Source organism: Schistocerca americana, chromosome 11, assembly GCF_021461395.2.
Source record: "Schistocerca americana isolate TAMUIC-IGC-003095 chromosome 11, iqSchAmer2.1, whole genome shotgun sequence".
In the NCBI taxonomy this organism is placed as follows: domain Eukaryota; kingdom Metazoa; phylum Arthropoda; class Insecta; order Orthoptera; family Acrididae; genus Schistocerca; species Schistocerca americana.
In genome coordinates, this window is record NC_060129.1 from 204,567,685 (window position 1) to 204,588,290 (window position 20,606).

A 20,606-nucleotide genomic window follows, 5' to 3' on the forward strand; every position below is an offset into this window, starting at 1 on the left:
TGTGTACAATTACGAGGACTGGTCCTTGACATTCTGGAAGGGTTACAAACAGTGAAGTGTAAGCTGAAACATCCAGACACTAGTCTAAATGAGGAAATTGAATTTCAACGTGATGGAATGCTCAGCAACTATTTGCAACGTCTAACTCGTATCTGTAGCGACTCATCCCCCGATCTCTCGAGTCGCGTGTCGTACAACTGGGACATGACACATAATGTTGTCAGAGCCGTGTTCAGTTTTCCTTTTATTGGATTTGTACGTAATTTTCCGTTGCTCTGCTACATCTGATGTGTAGCCCTGCACCTACCTACACATTCAAGTTTTTTTTCACGGTAACTAGTCACATTGACATGTCTGTTACAGGAGATGTACTGAATTGTAATTATGTAGGTCAACTCACATGTCGCGCTGGGCTACCTGCGTCCACTGCCTTCTATTCTCGGTACGACATACTCGGCATATTTGGTCTAACAACGAAATCGTTCAATTATTGATAAAATTATTTAATCGGACAGACAAAAAAATCTACTCGGCAGGCGGCGGCAGAACATACACGTAAAAGACTGTCGCGACTGGCGAGCTTTTGTAGCAGGTGGCTCCTTCTTCAGGCAGAAAAGTTGAAGGGGATGGAAGAAGGGTGAAGGAACAGGATGGAAGAGGTCTAGAAAAAGGAGCAGGCTTCAGGGAAGTCACCCAGAACCGAGGATCAGGGGAGACTTACCATACCATAAGTATCCTTTTTTATTCTTCCTTCCCCTCCAACCCTTCTGCACGAAGGAGGAGCCACCGGCTCCGAAAGCTCACCAATCGCGACAGTCTTATGTGTGTGTTCTGCCACCCCTTGCCAAGTAGATTTTTTGCCTATCCAATTAACTAATTTTATCTGAATATAATAGAGGGAAACATTCCACGTGGGAAAAATATATCTAAAAACAAAGATATGTAAGTTACCAAACAAAAGCGTTGGTATTTTGATAGACACACAAACACACACACAAAATTCAAGCTTTCGCAACCCACGGTTGCTTCATCAGGAAAGATGGAGGAGAGGGAAAGACGAAAGGATGTGGGTTTTAAGGGAGAGGGTAAGAAGTTATTCCAATCCTGGGAGTGGAAAGACTTATCTTAGGGGGAAAAAAGGACAGGTGTACACACACACACACACACACACACACACACACACACACACACACACACACACACACATATGTAAAGGCAAAGAGTTTGGGCAGAGATGTCAGTCGAGTCGGAAGTACAGAGGCAAAGATGTTGTGGAATGAGAGGTGAGGTATGAGCGGCGGCAACTTGAAATTAGCGGAGGTTGAGGCCTGGTGGGTAACGGGAAGAGAGGATATACTGAAGGGCAAACTCGTGTGTGTGTGTGTGTGTGTGTGTGTGTGTGTGTGTGTGTGAGAGAGCGCGCGCGCGAGTGTATACCTATACTTTTTTCCCCCTAAGGCAAGTCTTTCCGCTCCCGGGATTGGAATGACTCCTTACCCTCTCCCTTAAAACCCACATCCTTTGGTCTTTCACTCTCCTTCCCTCTTTCCTGATGAAGCAACCGTGGGTTGCGAAAGCTTGAATTTTGTGTGTGTGTTTGTATGTCTATCAAAATACGAACGCTTTCGTTTGGTAACTTACATATCTTTGTTTTTAGATATATTTTTCCCACGTGGAATGTTTCCCTCTCTTATATTCAATTAACTAATTTTATTAATATATTTTATGTATCTTGCTCTACCGTATCTTCCTTCGCCGTCGGCGTTGTCGTGGTTACCGTGAGACACCGTTATACCAAGAGGAAAGGCGCGTCGATCTTAGAGCATGAGATATGATGACCTTAAGTCATAGACAACACACAACGGTCACGGTAGCACCTGATTCCAGAATAGCTGCAGTAGTTAAGATCTAGAACTATCCCCTGTTGACCAGGTCCCCAAAACTTAACTCGTAACGAGATCCCTTCAAAGCAAATTGTCATAACGATCGTCTATAAAGGCTTCGTACAACGAGAGTACATGTTACGGTTTATGGAATAATAACAGATATGACCAAACTGTCTTGTCTCTTCTGCTTTATTTAACATAACTTCGTTCACAGTTTCATTTCGCATTCACCACTCATTCACCGAAACCCTTTGATGAACAGTTTTGGTTGCATAACACCAACAGTCAATGATAATGATACAGCTTTTCTCCTTTTTATAAATTGAAGCCCGCTCTCCGTGATATAATAAAAAAAACCGGTCTCAATACCGCGTGCCTCGTGAGACGCGAATAGACTTATCCTGGAATTGACCGCCCTGTAGGTGTACTCAATTTAATGACCACACTTCACTGTCCGCTATTTCGCGTAACTGAATGTCCATTTGTTAGTCTGATTATACACTGTAGCTATTTAAAATTCGCTCCTATATTTTTCACAATGCACAAATAGCAATTCGTTACTGGTTTTCTTTTTTTTCTTCTAAGAGTAAACGGAAAAAAAAGACGCCGTATCATCGGCTTAGTCGATATAAAGCAAAACACCTTAATATGCCCAATTTTACCTCTTCTTATAGGATCGGCTACCTTTATCATTAATTTATTACATATTATTTCCAATAACGCTAAACAGGTATCGCCGTTATATTTTAATGGTATTCAAAAGCATGTTACTACTATTATGACCGACCAAATCATAACAAATCGCGCGGCGTGCGTTTTTAACGATAACTTTACGCTATTCAAGTTCCGTTACAGCTGTCTTGACTCGTAATGTTACACGGCCCCCCAGACTGTGATGTCTTGAAGAGGGTTCCAGACAGAACAGGCTTATTTTTTTTTTGTGTGCTCTGACAGGAGAGGGTATTTGTTTCGGTGAATGCACTCACTCTCAGATTCACTCAACAAGTCAGTACATACATTCTACAATATTTAAGTTGAGTTAACGGGCCTAGACAAAATGCCCTTAACTAAATTCCACATTTGTTTATAGGTTGTCTTAGAAACACTTCGCACTAATCACTTCATATTCACACCACATTTTTTTTTCTTGGATGAAGCCCTCAGTTCTTCAACCGACTGTGCAAGGAAGGGATCACAGCCGGGTTCGACGATTGGCATCCCAGGCCAAAACCCTTATCATGCCACTTGTTTAACCAGAGAGGATTTGGTCCTTTTCTTTTCCTCTTAATTCCACTTTCAAATCATCCATCCTCGTCGTTCAGTGAGAGGATAAATCGTATTTCAGCGTCGTCATTGTTGCTGATACCGAGAAGGTATCTCATGGAAATCATCGGTACATTCTTTAATTTTCTTTGTAAGTTAGTATAAGTACGTATTTATCCACTGGTGCTTTTATTTAGTCCACTGAGTGTAGTCTTGGTATCATTCAGTGTTTCTTGAATCTATATTTTGCTCATTATTGATAATAATTCTTCAGGTCTATGTGAGGGAACAAGCCTTTAATTACATCAGTATCACAATCTGCCAGGAGGTAGCTCCCTTCATGAGGTATTTTCATTATTTTATATGGACCTGTATATAAATATTGCCATTTCTTATTCAGTCTTCTCCTGGTTGATGCTTTTGGGTGATTTCTCAATAAAATTTCTTCTCCTACATCATATGTGACTACTTTCTTCACATTTTTATCAAAACGGGTTTTTCTCAATTGTGCTCGATGCTTCAGGTTTTCGTAGACCTTCTTCACCATATCTTCTTTCTTGGTAATCTTTTGTTCTATTGCAGGTAATTTCTTCATCCATTCTGGCACAATACTTTCACCAAATACTATTTGGTTAGGTGAATAACCTGTCGATAAGTGTGGTAAGTCATTATACACTTTCTCAAATTCATAAATCCAATCGATCCATTTATAATGTTGTTTGGGTATGTACGTCCGTAAAAATCGGTTCAACTCTCGGAAGATTCTCTCAACCGGATTTCCACAAGGGTAAAATCTTGAGATGTAAATGTGCCGGATTCCTTGTTCTTTCATAGTGTCTCTCCATACTTTGCTTGTATAATAAGCAGCGTTGTCTGTCAAGATCATTATAGGTTTGCCAAGCTCAGTTATATAGTTGTTGATAAATTTGCGTAACATGGGTCGAACGTGGAGATTTTTCAAAGGATATAATTTCACATATTTTGAAAAGAGATCATAGAAAGCCAATACACATTTGAACCGTCCACGTGTCATGGGACATGGCCCACAGACGTCACATGACACCAACATTAAAGGTTGTTGTGGGATGATAGGATGTAATTCTATCTTCCGACAATAGTTTATGGGTTTCGCCTTCTGACATATTTTGCACTTCTTAATAATATTTGTAGCTATACGTCCCAAATTTGGATGATAGCAGTATTGTGCTATTTTGGCTGTACATTTAGCGGCACCAAAATGACCCCAATTCAAGTGAGTGTACCATACTAGTGATTCTAAATATTTATTTGCAACACAAACTTTCCAAACATCATCTTCATCCTTCCTCCGATACAATATTCCGGATTTTAATTGATACTGTTCTTGAGAGTGACTTAGCGTTTTGCTTTCAACAGCATGCCTAATGGCTTTCCACAACTTATCATCTCCTTGCAGTTGTGGAAGACTTCGAGATAGCTGTGAAATCTGCCTCTCACAATATTGCCTTGATAAATTCATGACTTTAAAGTCAATAGTCCGTTCTTCACACTCGTCAGCATTCCTTCTTTTCGGTAATCTTGAAAGAGCATCGGCTATGATGTTGTCTTTCCCTCTGATGTATTTGAGCGTAATATCATATTCTTGCAGTAGCAAGGCCCACCGGGTTAAACGTGAATGGAACATCCTTCCTGTTAAAATAAAAGATAAAGCTTTGTGGTCGCAGAATACAATGATCTTCTTTCCATATACAAAATAGCGAAACTTTCTAAGTGACCAGACCACGGCCAGTACTTCCAATTCAGTAGTACAATATGCACGTTCACAGCTAGAGTGTGTTCTGCTGGCAAACCCAATTATCTTGATGGTACTGATATCTTCTGGATTGTCCATCTGGAAAAGAGTGGCACCCAATCCTGTTTCAGAAGCATCCGCAGCAATATAAAAATCTTGATCAAGTCTCGGATGATGTAACAGTGGAGCATTAGTCAAAGCATTGCGGATGTTATCAAAAGCTTGCGTGCATTCGGAATTCCACTCCCACATGACATTTTTTCTTAACAGCCGTAACAGTCAGTCTTGGCTTCCTAACTGATTGGGTAAAAATCGTCGAAAAAATGAAACTAAGCCGATAAATGACTAATTCCGTTCTATTCTTTGGATAAGCACATCTGTTAATCGCATCCATCTTTTTAGGATTTGGTTTTATCCCTTCAGGAGTGATTATATGTCCAAGAAATTTCAATTGGTTATGAGCAAACTTGGATTTGCTCAAATTTACAGTAACTCCGTATTCCAAAAATTTCGCAAAAACTCTTCTTAATAAGTCCAAATGTTCCTCCCAAGTTTCAGAAGCAATTAGCAAATCATCCACATATAAAGTAACTACATTCAAAAGGTCTCTGCCCAGTACGGTATCTAATGCCGATATGAAAACACCACCACTTATTTTCAACCCAAATGGCATGACAGTAAACTGGTAACTTCGGCCCAGAAAAACGAATGCAGTATATTTTCTAGATTCTTTCGATATTCTAGTTTGCCAATATGAACTACGCATATCCAAAGAAGTTAAGAAGCGGGCACCATAAAACTTTTGTACTAACTCTTCTAGGTTCTCCGGTCGCGTTTGTACAGGTATAATGATCTTATTGATCTCTCTGGCATCCAACACCAATCTGATGTCACCATTGGGTTTAATTACCGCCACAAGAGGGTTACAATATTCAGAATCTGCGGGCTCAATAATACCCCGTTCTAACATTTTATTGATTTCCTTTCTGACTACTTCTTTCTTTGTCCATGGGATAGAATAGGAAGTACGACAAAAGGGTTTATGTGCATACGTCTTTATATGGTATTCAAAGTCTTTTATTATACCTGGACGTTTACTAAAAATTGACTGATATGCTTCCAACAAGTAGTACAGTTCATCCCTTTGGATAACAGATAAATATTCTGATTCTAACACCTTTTCCTGCAATGACATTTTATCCATCATTTCTTCAGAACATTCAATAAGGCATATATCATACACATTTTCATAATCAATACTGACATATTTTACCATTAGATTCATACACAATTGATTTGGAATTACTCGGCCCTTTCTCAGGGTGGCTGTCAAAACATTACCATTTGAATTAAATATACATTCACCTTTCTCTAAATTAATGATTGCACCTGTCTCACATAAAAAATCCAAACCCCAGATACATGGTACTGTCATTTTAGGAACAACCAGGAATGTACTTTCTATTTGAGCCCCCTGTATTGTAACGTCAACACGTACCTGTTTCACAACTTTTTGCATTTTTGCGCTGAACGCGCCAGACACGGTACATCCTGTGATAGGAAAAGTGGGCATTTTTACCCCTCGGCTTATCTGTTTTAAACAGTCCAACGTCATGACACTAATAGTTGCTCCAGTATCAATTAATATTTCAACATCAACATTACTTATACTTGTTGGAATTATTGCCTGTAAAATTTGTCCACATTTATTAGAAACTTCAGGTTTTTCTTCAATTAACTCATTCCTTATATCCTGATCATTATTATATCTTAATACTCTCACTTCAAATTGATGCCTGCCTGCCTTCCTTCTCCTTTCCAGTCATCCTAGGAAGGCATTTGGTGACTGGTATTAGTTTAATCTATCTCGCTGAGTCATCGGTGGGGGTTCATGAACTTCCACAATCCGTACAGTACGATCCGAATTATGGTATTCACCCCGTCGCACATTGGAGGCTCCTTCGCCCATTGGTATAACTCCTTGTGCTGGATGACGACTCGAGGCATTTGTTCCATCCTGCCGATGAACATTATGCTTCAAATTATCTTCCCAAGGTCGAATGCAATTGGGTTCATCACTTGGGTACCTGTTACTCTTATTAATATCACTACTATGCACATTCGCGTCACCATATCGAGGTTTACCTCTAGCACAGTAAGTATCTCTTCTATATTTATTATAATCATTGTTTTTATTGCAACCATAGGATGAAGATTGTCCACGCTCCTGTGATGCGGGTTTGACCTGGTTTTCGGTATTATTATTATCATACGTTAAATTATTATTATAATTATTCGTATTACTATGAGTGTGAGTCGACATTTGATTACTACTCATTTGTCTTGCGTCTTCCATAATCATATCTATAGAGTCAATCACCGACAAGAATTTTTCTACATCGTGGTCAGGAACATTTATTAACTTTTCACGTATATTTATGGGCAACCTTCCCTTCAAAATTCTGATCACTTCCTTGTGAGAAATTGGATCACTCCAATAACGTGTCTTATTTATGTACTTTTCAAAATATTGCCTTAAAGTACTCCTTTTACTGTTAAAATACTCAGGTTGGTAAACCTCTTTTCTTAATTTCTCTTGTTTACTCGACGACCAGTATTTAGTCAAAAAAAGTTGTTCAAACTCAGCGCAAGTATGGCAACTTTCACTTACTTCGGCAGCCCATAATGCGGCTTCTCCGGTAATTTTGGATACTATAAATTGAAGTCGGTCATGTTCTGACCAGCTACGCGGAAATATTCTTTTGAAATTATTGATAAAGATTTTCGGATGCAGGTTGTTCTTTTCAGTGGAGAATGTTGGGAATTGTCTACTTTTAAAAATGCTGTTCTCCACCTTTAAAGAAGACAAATATCCTCGCTGACCAAAAGAATCTTCATCTTTACCAACCGAATCATCAACTTCCCAATGCAAATTTTCACCACAATTGTACTTCGTATTATCACATGTTCGGTTGTTTTTCGACCTATTCTCCGAACGTTCGTCCTCTGTCAACAAATTTTGTGATGACTTTCGTTCTAACTCCGCCAATTTATGATTGGTTTCCTTTTGCCATTTAGGTAACTCATCAACTATTTTGTCTTTTATTTTCTGAAATTCGCTAGTGAAGAGCTTAATTAATTCATCATTTCTACTCAGGTGCTCATTGATATTTTCATTTGGCTGGGATCCAATAGTAGTCTTAACCTTGTCTACAATTTCATTTCCTTTTATTTCTATCCATTCAGTTAGATCTTCGTCAAGTCTTTTAGTTTGATCTACTAAATACTTGTCAATCCCCTTACGAGCATCAGACTCAAACTCGACTATTTGTTTCGAAAGCTCTTCTATCTGTGCTCTAGCATTGCAACAGCTGCTTTCACACTTATCCATCCTATTGGACAGGCCATCATAACTCTTCGAAACTACCTCATATTTCTTTTCTACGTCATGAAGTTTTCCCATTAAATTATTATACTGCCTTTCTAAGGTGTTAGAAAACTCTACATCTAGTTCTCCAAATTTCGCATTTAATTGAGTTTCCCAGTCCGCCTTTAATTCTTTCTTAGTATTTTCCAGTTTATAATCAAAGGTGTTCAGTTTGCTTTCCAAAGAATCCATTTTAACTTCTAATGAACCAAATTTGGCCTCAAATTTTTCATTTAACTTTTGATTGTCCTCTTTTAATTGCTTATCATATTTTTCTAGTGAACCAAGTCTTCCATTCATTACACCCATTTGAGTATTTATTGATACCAGCATATCAAATATTTTTTGATTAATATTTCCATTTTGAGGATAAACTTGCTGATCTACTTCCGAAACCTCAAGATCTTTATGTTCTCCCACGCTGCTTACCTTACTTATCATTGTATTTGAATCTCCTAACGGCTCTAAATCAATAACTGTATTATTATCTGTACATGTCTCCTGTCCCACATTGAGCTCATGGGATGCATCATCCCTTTCCTCTTCACTTTCCTCTCTCTCTCTACTCATTACTCTACTCAACTGCACATTATCATGTATTCTTTTCGTTCGTTTTGACATGATTATTCACTACCAAGACATACACTTATTTTCACTATGTATTTATATATATTTATCTTCCGAAATCACAAGTCTCAACTTCCTTTTTTTTTATAATTATACAGTTATTTTAATCATACCTGGTAGTATCGCTCACTTTTAGCGATTATTGAAGAATACCTCTTTCATTGGACAGACTCACTGGCTGCTACAATATTTTCCAACTCGAGGGTTCGTGAATCCGGATGACACTCGACTCGATGGAGCAATCCTCCTCGATCGAGCCCCACGTTGTGGCGCCACTTCTACCGTATCTTCCTTCGCCGTCGGCGTTGTTGTGGTTACCGTGAGACACCGTTATACCAAGAGGAAAGGCGCGTCAATCTTAGAGCATGAGATATGATGACCTTAAGTCATAGACAACACACAACGGTCACGGTAGCACCTGATTCCAGAATAGCTGCAGTAGTTAAGATCTAGAACTATCCCCTGTTGACCAGGTCCCCAAAACTTAACTCGTAACGAGATCCCTTCAAAGCAAATTGTCATACGATCGTCTATAAAGGCTTCGTACAACGAGAGTACATGTTACGGTTTATGGAATAATAACAGATACGACCAAACTGTCTTGTCTCTTCTGCTTTATTTAACATAACTTCGTTCACAGTTTCATTTCGCATTCACCACTCATTCACCGAAACCCTTTGATGAACAGTTTTGGTTGCATAACACCAACAGTCAATGATAATGATACAGCTTTTCTCCTTTTTATAAATTGAAGCCCGCTCTCCGTGATATAATAAAAAAAACCGGTCTCAATACCGCGTGCCTCGTGAGACGCGAATAGACTTATCCTGGAATTGACCGCCCTGTAGGTGTACTCAATTTAATGACCACACTTCACTGTCTGCTATTTCGCGTAACTGAATGTCCATTTGTTAGTCTGATTATACACTGTAGCTATTTAAAATTCGCCCCTATATTTTTCACAATGCACAAATAGCACTTCGTTACTGGTTTTCTTTTTTTTCTTCTAAGAGTAAACGGAAAAAAAAAGACGCCGTATCATCGGCTTAGTCGATATAAAGCAAAACACCTTAATATGCCCAATTTTACCTCTTCTTATAGGATCGGCTACCTTTATCATTAATTTATTACATATTATTTCCAATAATGCTAAACAGGTATCGCCGTTATATTTTAATTGTATTCAAAAGCATGTTACTACTATTATGACCGACCAAATCATAACAAATCGCGCGGCGTGCGTTTTTAACGATAACTTTACGCTATTCAAGTTCCGTTACAGCTGTCTTGACTCGTAATGTTAGATTGCACCATTATCTGTAGTTTGTGGTGTGTCAGTTTGGTCTCTCATGTTTTGTAGTATGGTTTTATTACTTTTATTTCCGGACAATTTCATTACACATTTTTATTATTTTTATTTCCTAACAACTGCACTATACATTGCTCGTTGTGCTTTTATTGTCTGCTCCGTAGCAGGCCTATCTCAGCTAACGCCATTCGTACGACAGTATTATTACCGGCGAGAGGCATTCGGGAGAAAATGTGGATAGTGGCTGTGGTGTCAGCTACGATTTCTCCGGTCGCCCCTCCCGCCCTCAGGGTTACTCCTAGGGGCAGCCGCTCTACGACGTGTACGCGTACTGAGGTGCCTCGCCGCAGTTCACACTGCAGTCTCCCGAATGGGCTCGCCGGGCATCCTCGGTGTGCACCGGGCCGGTCACTTACGCGGTAAGCTGCTTTTCAGGCTCACAAATGGGCTCTGTGACGTTTACATCTCCATTTCGGTTCCTTACGCCTGTGCCGCACGTCTGGCTATTCGCAGTTTGTTCGTAGGTTTGCATTAGTCTGGCGACGAGTGTTTATTTTCTGATTCGGTCCCGCTCTTTCGGTCTCGTCCCATTTACCTGGTGCGGTACTGTCTGTCTGAGTACCTCTTCGTACCTCACCCACACAGGATTTGGGATGTTACTCGATAAATTTAGATTTTTACATCACTTCTACAATTTTCTCAGACGCAATTAAAGTACGACTTGACGTTCACCTCTGTACGGATCCTTTTAATTTAATTTGTCAGTTCGGTCCATAATTTCACGGAGTTTTTGCACGAGTTTAGTAAATGTCACAGTACACGTAACAGTGACTTTAGACATCAATAATATATTCTCTTTCATTATTTACAACAGTCTGTCAATGCTGGGGTAGCTTTTCGATTCCACGACTGTAGAAATTGTGCAGTTTTGAGGTGAACACTCGAACGATGTACAGAGCGAATTTTCGTCTGGACTGAAAGTTCCTTGAAGACTATCGGATAGAGGACAGATGAGGTGAAACTACGAGGGCGCACGATCGGACAAATAAGGTGGATGCGGAATGACTTCTCGACCCGAATCCCGTACGGTGTTTCTTGCCAGTCTATCAGAATGCAGGCGGGCATTACTGTGGAGTAGTGTCGTTTCACGCAGTCTTCCCGGTCGTCGTTCTCGGATTATGTCGACAATAAATGTCAGGAGTGGCGATTACACCTCGGGAAAGCAATTCGTAGTACACCACACAGTCACTGTTCTGCCAGATATGTACCATTACTTTTTGCAGACGCCCACAGGCCTTTCTAAGGGAAGTTTCTGCTTTGTTTGCACTCGACCATTCCTTTCTTTCCCTTACCTTACCTCAGCATAAAGACACCATTTCTCATCACCGATAATGAAATACAAGACGAACGGTCGGTGTCGTTCGAGAGCCAATTGGCGAAGAGCGACGAGAAGTGGACATACGGAAACCCACTGACTGTTGTGATTTTCAGTAAGTTATCAGTCGTTTTAGCAAACGACGCACTGGCTGTCGACTGTGTTTTACTTTTTATCTGTTGTAGCAATATGATGAAGGACATTTAATTTTTAGTTCCGGACCTCTGCTTCTCTGTATTTTATAGACCCTTCTGTGCGTCCCCGTTTTTAGCTGTCTTCTCTTCCGTCGATCGGGATCGATGTGTAGTCGTTTTTAACTCCTCTCTCTGTCTTCGCGTTTGACAGTTTCCACACGGGAACATACGACACTAGTTGTTTTTGCGCCCTGAAACAAAATGAAACAAAACCTCGATTTTTCAACCTTCTCCACTCCACGTAGATGTCGCACGACGGTGGAAGGATCACACGCAATCAGTTTTGCCAGTTCTCGAGTACAATGACGTTAATCGTTGTCAATTAATGCATTTAAACAACCTCTGTCAAGCCCCAAAGGTCTTCCTGAAGGTGGAAATTCACTAACGTCAAAATGACCTCCTCAAAATGCGAAAACCATTTTCTGGCTGTGCTCTGTCCAGTGACATTACCCCCACACACGGCGCAAATGTTTCCGGGTGTCCCTGACTGTCACCTCTCTATCAAACACAAACAGAAGAAAATGTCAGAACTGTTCCGATTTCTCCACTCGGCACTCCAAATGAGAAAATGTAAACCAGAATACCGACATGCAAAAACAAAAATGCTACAAAGTTATCCACCAACCTAATAATTTTATATACTACGACTCTCCGTTTCCCGTGCATTTTGTAGCACTGCAAGTTGGGATTTACACTGTGAGACTCAGGTTGTGTGTACGATTTTATCAAAATAGAGTATTTGCCAGTTACAACTGGTGCAGACTCAATCATGTGAAATTTTAGCAACAGTTGTGGACGTACCAGGAAGAGTATAACAAACAACATTTCTCAAATATCCGAATATATTAGAGCCGCACTCACGTATGAGGTACCAAGTGTCGGCGCTGACCGCCGGCAGGGCGGCGACAGGCGGGCAGCCGGGACCACCGGATCCAGATCCAGAGCCGGAGCCGGATGCGGACATCGTGGGTAGCAGCGTCGTCACACCCAGCCGCACGGTGCCCGACCAGTGGGGGGCCAGCTCGCGCAAGCAGATCTGACACACAAAGTTTGTTCTCTGCACACTCTGTCTGTGTGTGTGTGTGTGTGTGTGTGTGTGTGTGTGTGTGTGTGTGTGTGTGTGTGAGAGAGAGAGAGAGAGAGAGAGAGAGAGAGAGAGAGAGAGAGCGCATGCGCCAAATGTGTGTTTACTTTCATTTTAAACCTTCTTCATAAGATGCTTGAACTCCTGAGGATAGTACGAGTTAGCTAAAGGGACAGAAGGATAATGTACAATATGTACAAGAACCAACAGGGAACAATGATAATGGAATACAAACAACAATGTTCTCAGATTAGGAAAGGTGTACGATAGTGTAGTGGTTAATAAAAAAGAAAAGAGAAGAAAAGAAAAGAAGTGGTTGAAAATGTGAGAAAAATGGTGAATAGGGAAAGAACGAAATGCAAATCGGACTTCGCGTTACAGAAAAGCTATCGGACTTCGCGTTACAGAAAAGCTATCGGACTTCGCGTTACAGAAAAGCTGTTGTTGGGGTGGTCCTTGTGGTGTTCCTGAGCAAAAGTCAAACCAATTTCCACTACAAAAATTATTTGAAAGAGAACAGAGAATAACAAAATGAGATTAACAGGGAGGAATGGCGTAGATAAGAGTTCATTCATTACCATGTTAACATGTCTTCTCTCGTGCAGCATTGAGGTCTTGTTCTCCAACGATCTGCTGCTACATTTCTGCATGAAAAAGTTGTAGCTGCTCCAAAATTTACTAATGTCTACAAATTAAAACCATCTTCATCTTGAATGCAATGCATTTTAAGCTTCCACAATACTATATGTCTGCACATCAATAAGTTTTTATGTCTTAATCAGACCAAGATGTAGTGGTCAATAAAAAAAAGAAAATGAAAAAGAGAAGAAAAGAAAAGAAAAGGTTGACCATGGTGGGAAGAAATGGTGAATAATAGGGGGGTTATAAAATCGTAAATGACCATGGAGAAAGGAAAGAATGAGATGCAAATCGGACTTCATATTACAGAAAAGCTCCACCCACACAGTGCCCTTTCATACCCCGTGTACCCGACGATACCGCCATCCGCATATGTTCGTATCGCACTTGTCGCCTCAGTCTATATTCAGATGTATTAAACAACATATTAAAGATTATTACTGAAGTTTTGCTTCTAGAACATATAAGTGGCTTCACAAGAGGCAGGTCACGCAGCGATAATATATTTACTGTGTGACAAATTATACCGGAAAGCAGAGGATTTAATTTACTGACCTGTCTGGCTTTCATAGCTTTTGAAAAAGCATTAGACAGGGTGGACGGACAGAGCTTGCAGGAAATTACATATCGCGTATTCTTTTCCGATTATTTTTATAGACGAAGTTACCTGAAAATAGAAAGGAATAGCGCCAGAAGGGATCTGTATTCCAAACAGTAAATATATTAACACACTATTATATGCTGACAACATTGTACTAATGACAAAGTCTGAAGATGAACTAGAGAAACTCAATTTACATGCATGTAACTTTAAGGCAATAGTAAATGAAACTGCACCAGTAGGATCCCACGGGAAATAACACAGTCCAAAACGAACCTGTGATTGAATATAAGATTTTCGAATGAGTTCAGCACTTCGGTTAGCTAGGAAGCTGTACTAATTTCAGTGACAATAAGCATGTATCAAACTACATACCACTGTAAGTGGAACATTAAAAAGCACACGAAGAGAGACAAAACTGATGTTCTACGACGTGACGGCTGTACGTGTTCTGCTGTACGACAGAGACTCCCGGGTTACGAGGAGGAAGCATTTTAGCTATCTTCGACCAGCTCAAACGATATTTTTACGAGCAGTGGAAGGTTGCACAAAGTTAGACAGGATTCCCAATGAAAATATGAGCCGAAAACTGAATATTTTTGCAGTAAATCACAAGACAGAAGAACATAAAAACAAACAAAACTGGAAGAAACATCTGGAATGGATGGGAGAAACAAGGATTCCAAAGATGACCTTACACTACAAACTGAAAAGAAGGAGGGAAAATCTTATAATTTTAGAATAGGACCCTTTTTACGCAGGTGTTTTACCGACTGCAGATCTGTTATGCTCATACATCCCTCCTTTCTTTCCCCTCTGCCAGTACCCCTCAGGTTTTCCCCCTCCCTCACTCCTCTTTAACTGTTCCACCCTTTCCATTCCCTCCACCAGTTTCCTAATTCTAATTAAAACATAAAAAATAGTTGTGTACCACATATTCTGAGGTGTAGATCTGATACGAAACTCACTCTCTGCTGTGGGGTTCCAACAGCTGTCACCAAGTCCCACATACTGATATGTGTCTGTCAATTCCACGAGGTGCATTCAAGTTCTAAGGCCTCCGATTTTTTTTCTAATTAACTACTCACCCGAAATCGATGAAACTGGCGTTACTTCTCGACGTAATCGCCCTGCAGACATACACATTTTTCACAACGCTGACGCCATGATTCCGTGGCGGCGGCGAAGGCTTCTTTAGGAGTCTGTTTTGACCACTGGAAAATCGCTGAGGCAATAGCAGCACGGCTGGTGAATGTGCGGCCACGGAGAGTGTCTTTCATTGTTGGAAAAAGCCAAAAGTCACTAGGAGCCAGGTCAGGTGAGTAGGGAGCACGAGGAATCACTTCAAAGTTGTTATCACGAAGAAACTGTTGCGTAACGTTAGCTCGATGTGCGGGTGCGTTGTCTCGGTGAAACAGCACACGCGCAGCCCTTCCCGGACGTTTTTGTTGCAATGCAGGAAGGAATTTGTTCTTCAAAACATTTTCGTAGCATGCACCTGTTACCGTAGTGCCCTTTGGAACGCAATGGGTAAGGATTACGCCCTCGCTGTCCTAGAACATGGACACCATCATTTTTTCAGCACTGGCGGTTACCTGAAATTTTTTTGGCGGCGGTGAATCTGTGTGCTTCCATTGAGCTGACTGGCGCTTTGTTTCTGGACTGAAAAATGGCATCCACGTCTCATCCATTGTCACAACCGACGAAAAGAAAGTGCCATTCATGCTGTCGTTGCGCGTCAACATTGTTCGGCAACATGCCACACGGGCAGCCATGTGGTCGTCCGCCAGCATTCGTGGCACCCACCTGGATGACACTTTTCGCATTTTCAGGTCGACATGCAGGATTGTGTGCACAGAACCCACAGAATTGCCACAATTGCCAACTCTAGAGGTGATCTGTTCAACAGTCATTCGGCGATCCCCCAAAACAATTCTCTCCACTTTCTCGATCAGACCGGCTTGTGCGAGCCCGAGGTTGTTTCGGTTTGTTGTCACACGATGTTCTGCCTTCATTAAACTGTGGCACCCACGAAAGCACTTTCGACACATCCATAACTCCATCACCACATGTCTGCTTCAACTGTCGATGAATTTCAATTGGATTCACACCACGCAAATTCAGAAAACAAATGATTGCATGCGTTTCAAGTAAGGAAAGCATCGCCATTTTAAGTATTTAAAACAGTTCTCATTTTCGCCGCTGGCGGTAAAATTCCATCTGCTGTACGGTGCTGCCATCTCTGGAACGTATTGACAATGAACGCGGCCTCATTTTAAAACATTGCGCATGTTTCTATCTCTTTCCAGTCCGGAGAAAAAAAATCGGAGGCCTTAGAACTTGAATGCACCTCGTATATCTGTACTTCCATCTATACTCTGCAAATCACTGGGAAATGCACAGCAGAGGGTATATCCTACCGTACCAGTTATTAGGCTTTCTTCTCATCCCGTTGACATACGGAGTGCGGGAAGAATGACTGACTGTATGCCTCTCTCTCTGTGTGTGTATGTGTGTGTGTGTGTGTTTAATTATTCTAATCTTATCTCTTTGTGTGAGACACACTATGTGATCAAAAGTATCTGGACACCCCCAAGAACATATGTTTTTCACATTAGGCGCATTGTGCTGCCACCTACTGCCAGGTACTCCATACCAGTGACCTCAGTATTCATTAGACATCGTGAGAGAGCAGAATAGGGTGCTCCGTGGAACTTACAGACTTCCAACGTGGTCAGACAACTGGCTGTCACTTGTGTCATACGTCTGTATGCGAGATTTCCACACTCTTGAACATCCCTGGGTCCACTGCTTCCGATGTGATAGTGAAGTGGAAACGTGAAGAGACATGTAGAACTCAAGAGTGCACAGGCCGACCTCATTTGTTGACTGACAGAGACCGCCGACAGTCGTAATGTGTAACAGCCAGACATCTATCCAGACCATCACACAAGAATTTCAAACTGCATCAGGATCTACTGCAAGTACTACGACAGTTAGGCGAGAGGTGAGAAAACTTGGATTTCAAGGTCGAGTGGCTGTTCATAAGCCGCACATCACGCCTGTAAATGCCAAATGATGCCTGTCTCAGTGTAATGAGCGTAAACATTGGACAATCGAACAGTGGAAAAATATTGTATGGGGTGACGAATCACAGTAGACAGTGTGGCGATCCGACGGCAGGGTGTGGGTATGGCGAATGCCCGGTGAACGTCATCTGCCAGCCTGTGTAGTGGCAACAGTATAATTCAGAGGCAGTGGTGTTACGGTGTGGTCGTGTTTCTCGTGGAGGGGGCTTGCACCCCTTGTTTTCCGTGGCACTATCACAGCTTAGGCCTAAATTGATGCTTTAAGCACCTTCTTGCTTCACACTGTTGAAGAGCAAATCTGAGATGGCGAATGCATCTTTCAACACGACTGAGTACCTATTCATAATGCTTGGCCTGTGGTGGAGTGGTTACACGACAATGTCCCTGTAATGGACTGGACTGCACAGACTCCTGACCTGAATGCTATACAACACCTTTGGGATGTTTTGGAACGCCGACTTCGTGCCAGGCCTCACCGACCGACATCGATCTCTCTCCTCAGAGCAGCACTCTGTGAAGAATGGGCTGCCATTCCCCAAGAAACCTTCCAATACCCGACCGAATGTATGCCTGCGAGAGCGGAAGCTGTCATCGAGGCTAACGATGAGCCAACACCATATTCAATTCCAGAATTACTGACAGAGGATGCCACGTACTTTTAAGTCATTTTCAAGCCAGATGTCCAGATACGTTTCATCACACAGTGTACGTAGCAGATTATGGTACACCATTTGAAGCGAGTTCTTAACAGTTAGTTAATAGACTTTGTGGGGATAATCTGCATCTATCTTCAGGAGTCTTACAGTTCAGTTCCTTCAGTATCACTGTGAAACTCTTCCACGGGTCAAACAAATCTGGGACCATTCCTGTTGCCCTTCTCTGTATACATTCGATACCCCCTATTAGTCCTATTCGGTACGGGCCCCATACATTTGAGAACTATTGTAGGATGGATCGCACGAGTGATTTGTAAGCAATCTCCTTTGTAAACTGATCGTACTTCTACAGTATTCCACAGAGTTGGCCAATTCCAGCTGTGACTCATTGATATTATAGTCATACCATGCAACATTTTTCCATTTTCTTAAGTGCACAATTTTACGTTTCTGAACATTTAAAGCAAATTGCCACTCTTTGCACCAGTTTGAAATCTTATCAAAATCAGACAAAAAACTCCTTCAGCTTCTTTCAGACTGCACTATTTCACAGATAAGTGCATCATCTGCAAACCAACGTGAGGTTACTATTAATATTGTCTGTAAGGTCATTAATGTACAACACGAATAGCACGGGTCCCAACAATATTTCCCTGGGGCACACCTGAAGTTACTTCTACATCTAATGATGACTCTCCGTCCAAGATAACATGCTGCATCCTCCCTACGAAAAAGTCCTCAATCCAGTCACAAATTTCACTCGGTACCCCCACAAGATCGTACTTTTGACAGTTAAGTGTAGGTGTAATACAGAGTCAAATGCTTTTCTGAAATAAAGAAATACTGCCTCGATCCAAAGCTTTCAGTATGTCATGTGAGAAAAGGGGAAGTCGGGTTTCACACGATCGACGATTTCGGGATCTCTGCCAGTTGGCACTGAGGAGGTCATTCTGTTCAAGTTATCTCGTTATGTTCGAGCTCACGATATGTTCCAAGATCATACAACAAATTAATGTCAAGGATACTAGATGGTAGTTCTGTCGATCACTTTTACTGCCCTTCTTGTAGGTGGGTGTGGCCTGTCTTTTTTTCCACAACCTGGACAGCCTCCTTTCTTTTTGTTTACATATTTTTGCACATAATTACTGGGAACATCTCTGTCATCTTTTCTGACCACTCCCCTGTCTATTTCGATACCCCTGTTATGTGGGAGGTATTTACGTGTCACTGGTGACCTTCGCAGTGGATATATCTGCCAGTGAATGACTAGGGTCTGGTGGTGCAATGAGGGTGCATTGAACTGGAAGGAAGGAAAGAGAGTGCTGGAAACTGGCAGTTACGAGGAAGGAGTGTACTGAGGCAGTCGGCTTGTCATTTGGCAGCCAATGTGGTGCACGTTTTTGTGAATGGAGCTGCATCTTATTGTGAGTTTCTGCAGGCAGGCTGTGGCGGATCACAAGAGGGCAAGCAGAAGTTATTTGTAGTGGATGAGCTGTGGTCCGATATTTTTCTTGCCACTCAGTTGAAGAGAGGCTGCACTACAAATTTTGAAAAAGTGAGGTATATTTTTGAACTGATTTGAGAAGCACACGTTGCTCCTCCATATGTATTATTCTTACAAGGAGAGGCCCCAGCCGTCAGTCCAACATTTTTGAAACCACCTATACGATGACGTCGGTTAAGAGCTAAGGTATCACACCCAGCAGCCATTCAACCTGGTGAGTTCTCTTTTGTGAGTAATCGACAGAAAAAAGTTGGGAAATTTATGTGAGACTCTAAAGTGCTAAAAGAGAAGGATTATGTAGACTGGTTGCATGGAGTAATGGTTAGGGTAATGTCTCCACAGTCAAGGGTTCAAATCTCATCAGGTGCCTTAAATTTTTTTACCACTAAATATTTATCAAAATGACATCGATCATTATTTTTATTCAAAGAATTGGTATAAATCTAGCTTTTCATTTCTATTCCTTTGACACATTTTAAAAACTGTATGATTTTTTTCATTTGTTCTCATTTTTTCTTTATACCATCCTTTCTACACTCAGAATTTTTGGGAATGCGAATTTAATTATACTTATTTATTATAATATTTAAATATCTGAAGATGCAGATTTACTAGTAAAAAAAAAAAAAAAAGGACAAAATAATCTGTTTATACTGACTGTCCAATAGTGTCAAAAATGTATTTTCCATTACAAAACATCCTTTTTTTTGGGGGGGGGGGGGGGGGGGGGAGGGTATCATCATACAAATATTAAAAACATAGCCTAAATTCCAATACGGGAGATGAAGATTTAAACAAAATAAGGTATTATAAGTAAAACATAATTCAAGGAAAATGAGGAATAGAAACAATGACTGCAATAAAACGGATGAAAAAATAGGATGATACAGCGAAAGCAATTAAATCAAAATTACTACACAAGATTGATTAAAATCACACGAACAAATATTTCAAATGGAAAAAAAATGATAGGAAGAAAAATGAGAGCAAATTAAGAAGCTGATATGATTAAAATGATATGACAAAGGAACACAACACGTAAGTCTTACAGCAATGCTTCGGGCACTCCAATGGGAATTCCCAGAGGGAAGGTGATGTTCTTTTCGAGAAACACTATCGAGAAAATTTAGAGACCTGTCATTTGAAGCTGGCTGCCGAACAATTCTACTGCTGTCGATGTA

At 41.0% G+C, this 20,606-nt stretch overlaps 1 protein-coding gene across 1 annotated transcript in view; it reads right to left on the bottom strand.

Annotated features, from left to right (window-relative positions):
* Positions 1-20,606, bottom strand: part of LOC124553563 (neuralized-like protein 4) — a 282,401-nt gene that overhangs the window by 112,068 nt on the left and 149,727 nt on the right. Inside the window, exon 19 of the mRNA XM_047127409.1 lies at positions 12,714-12,888. Within this exon, the coding sequence (XP_046983365.1) occupies positions 12,714-12,888 (175 nt within the window). The remainder of the gene's footprint in view (positions 1-12,713; positions 12,889-20,606) is intronic.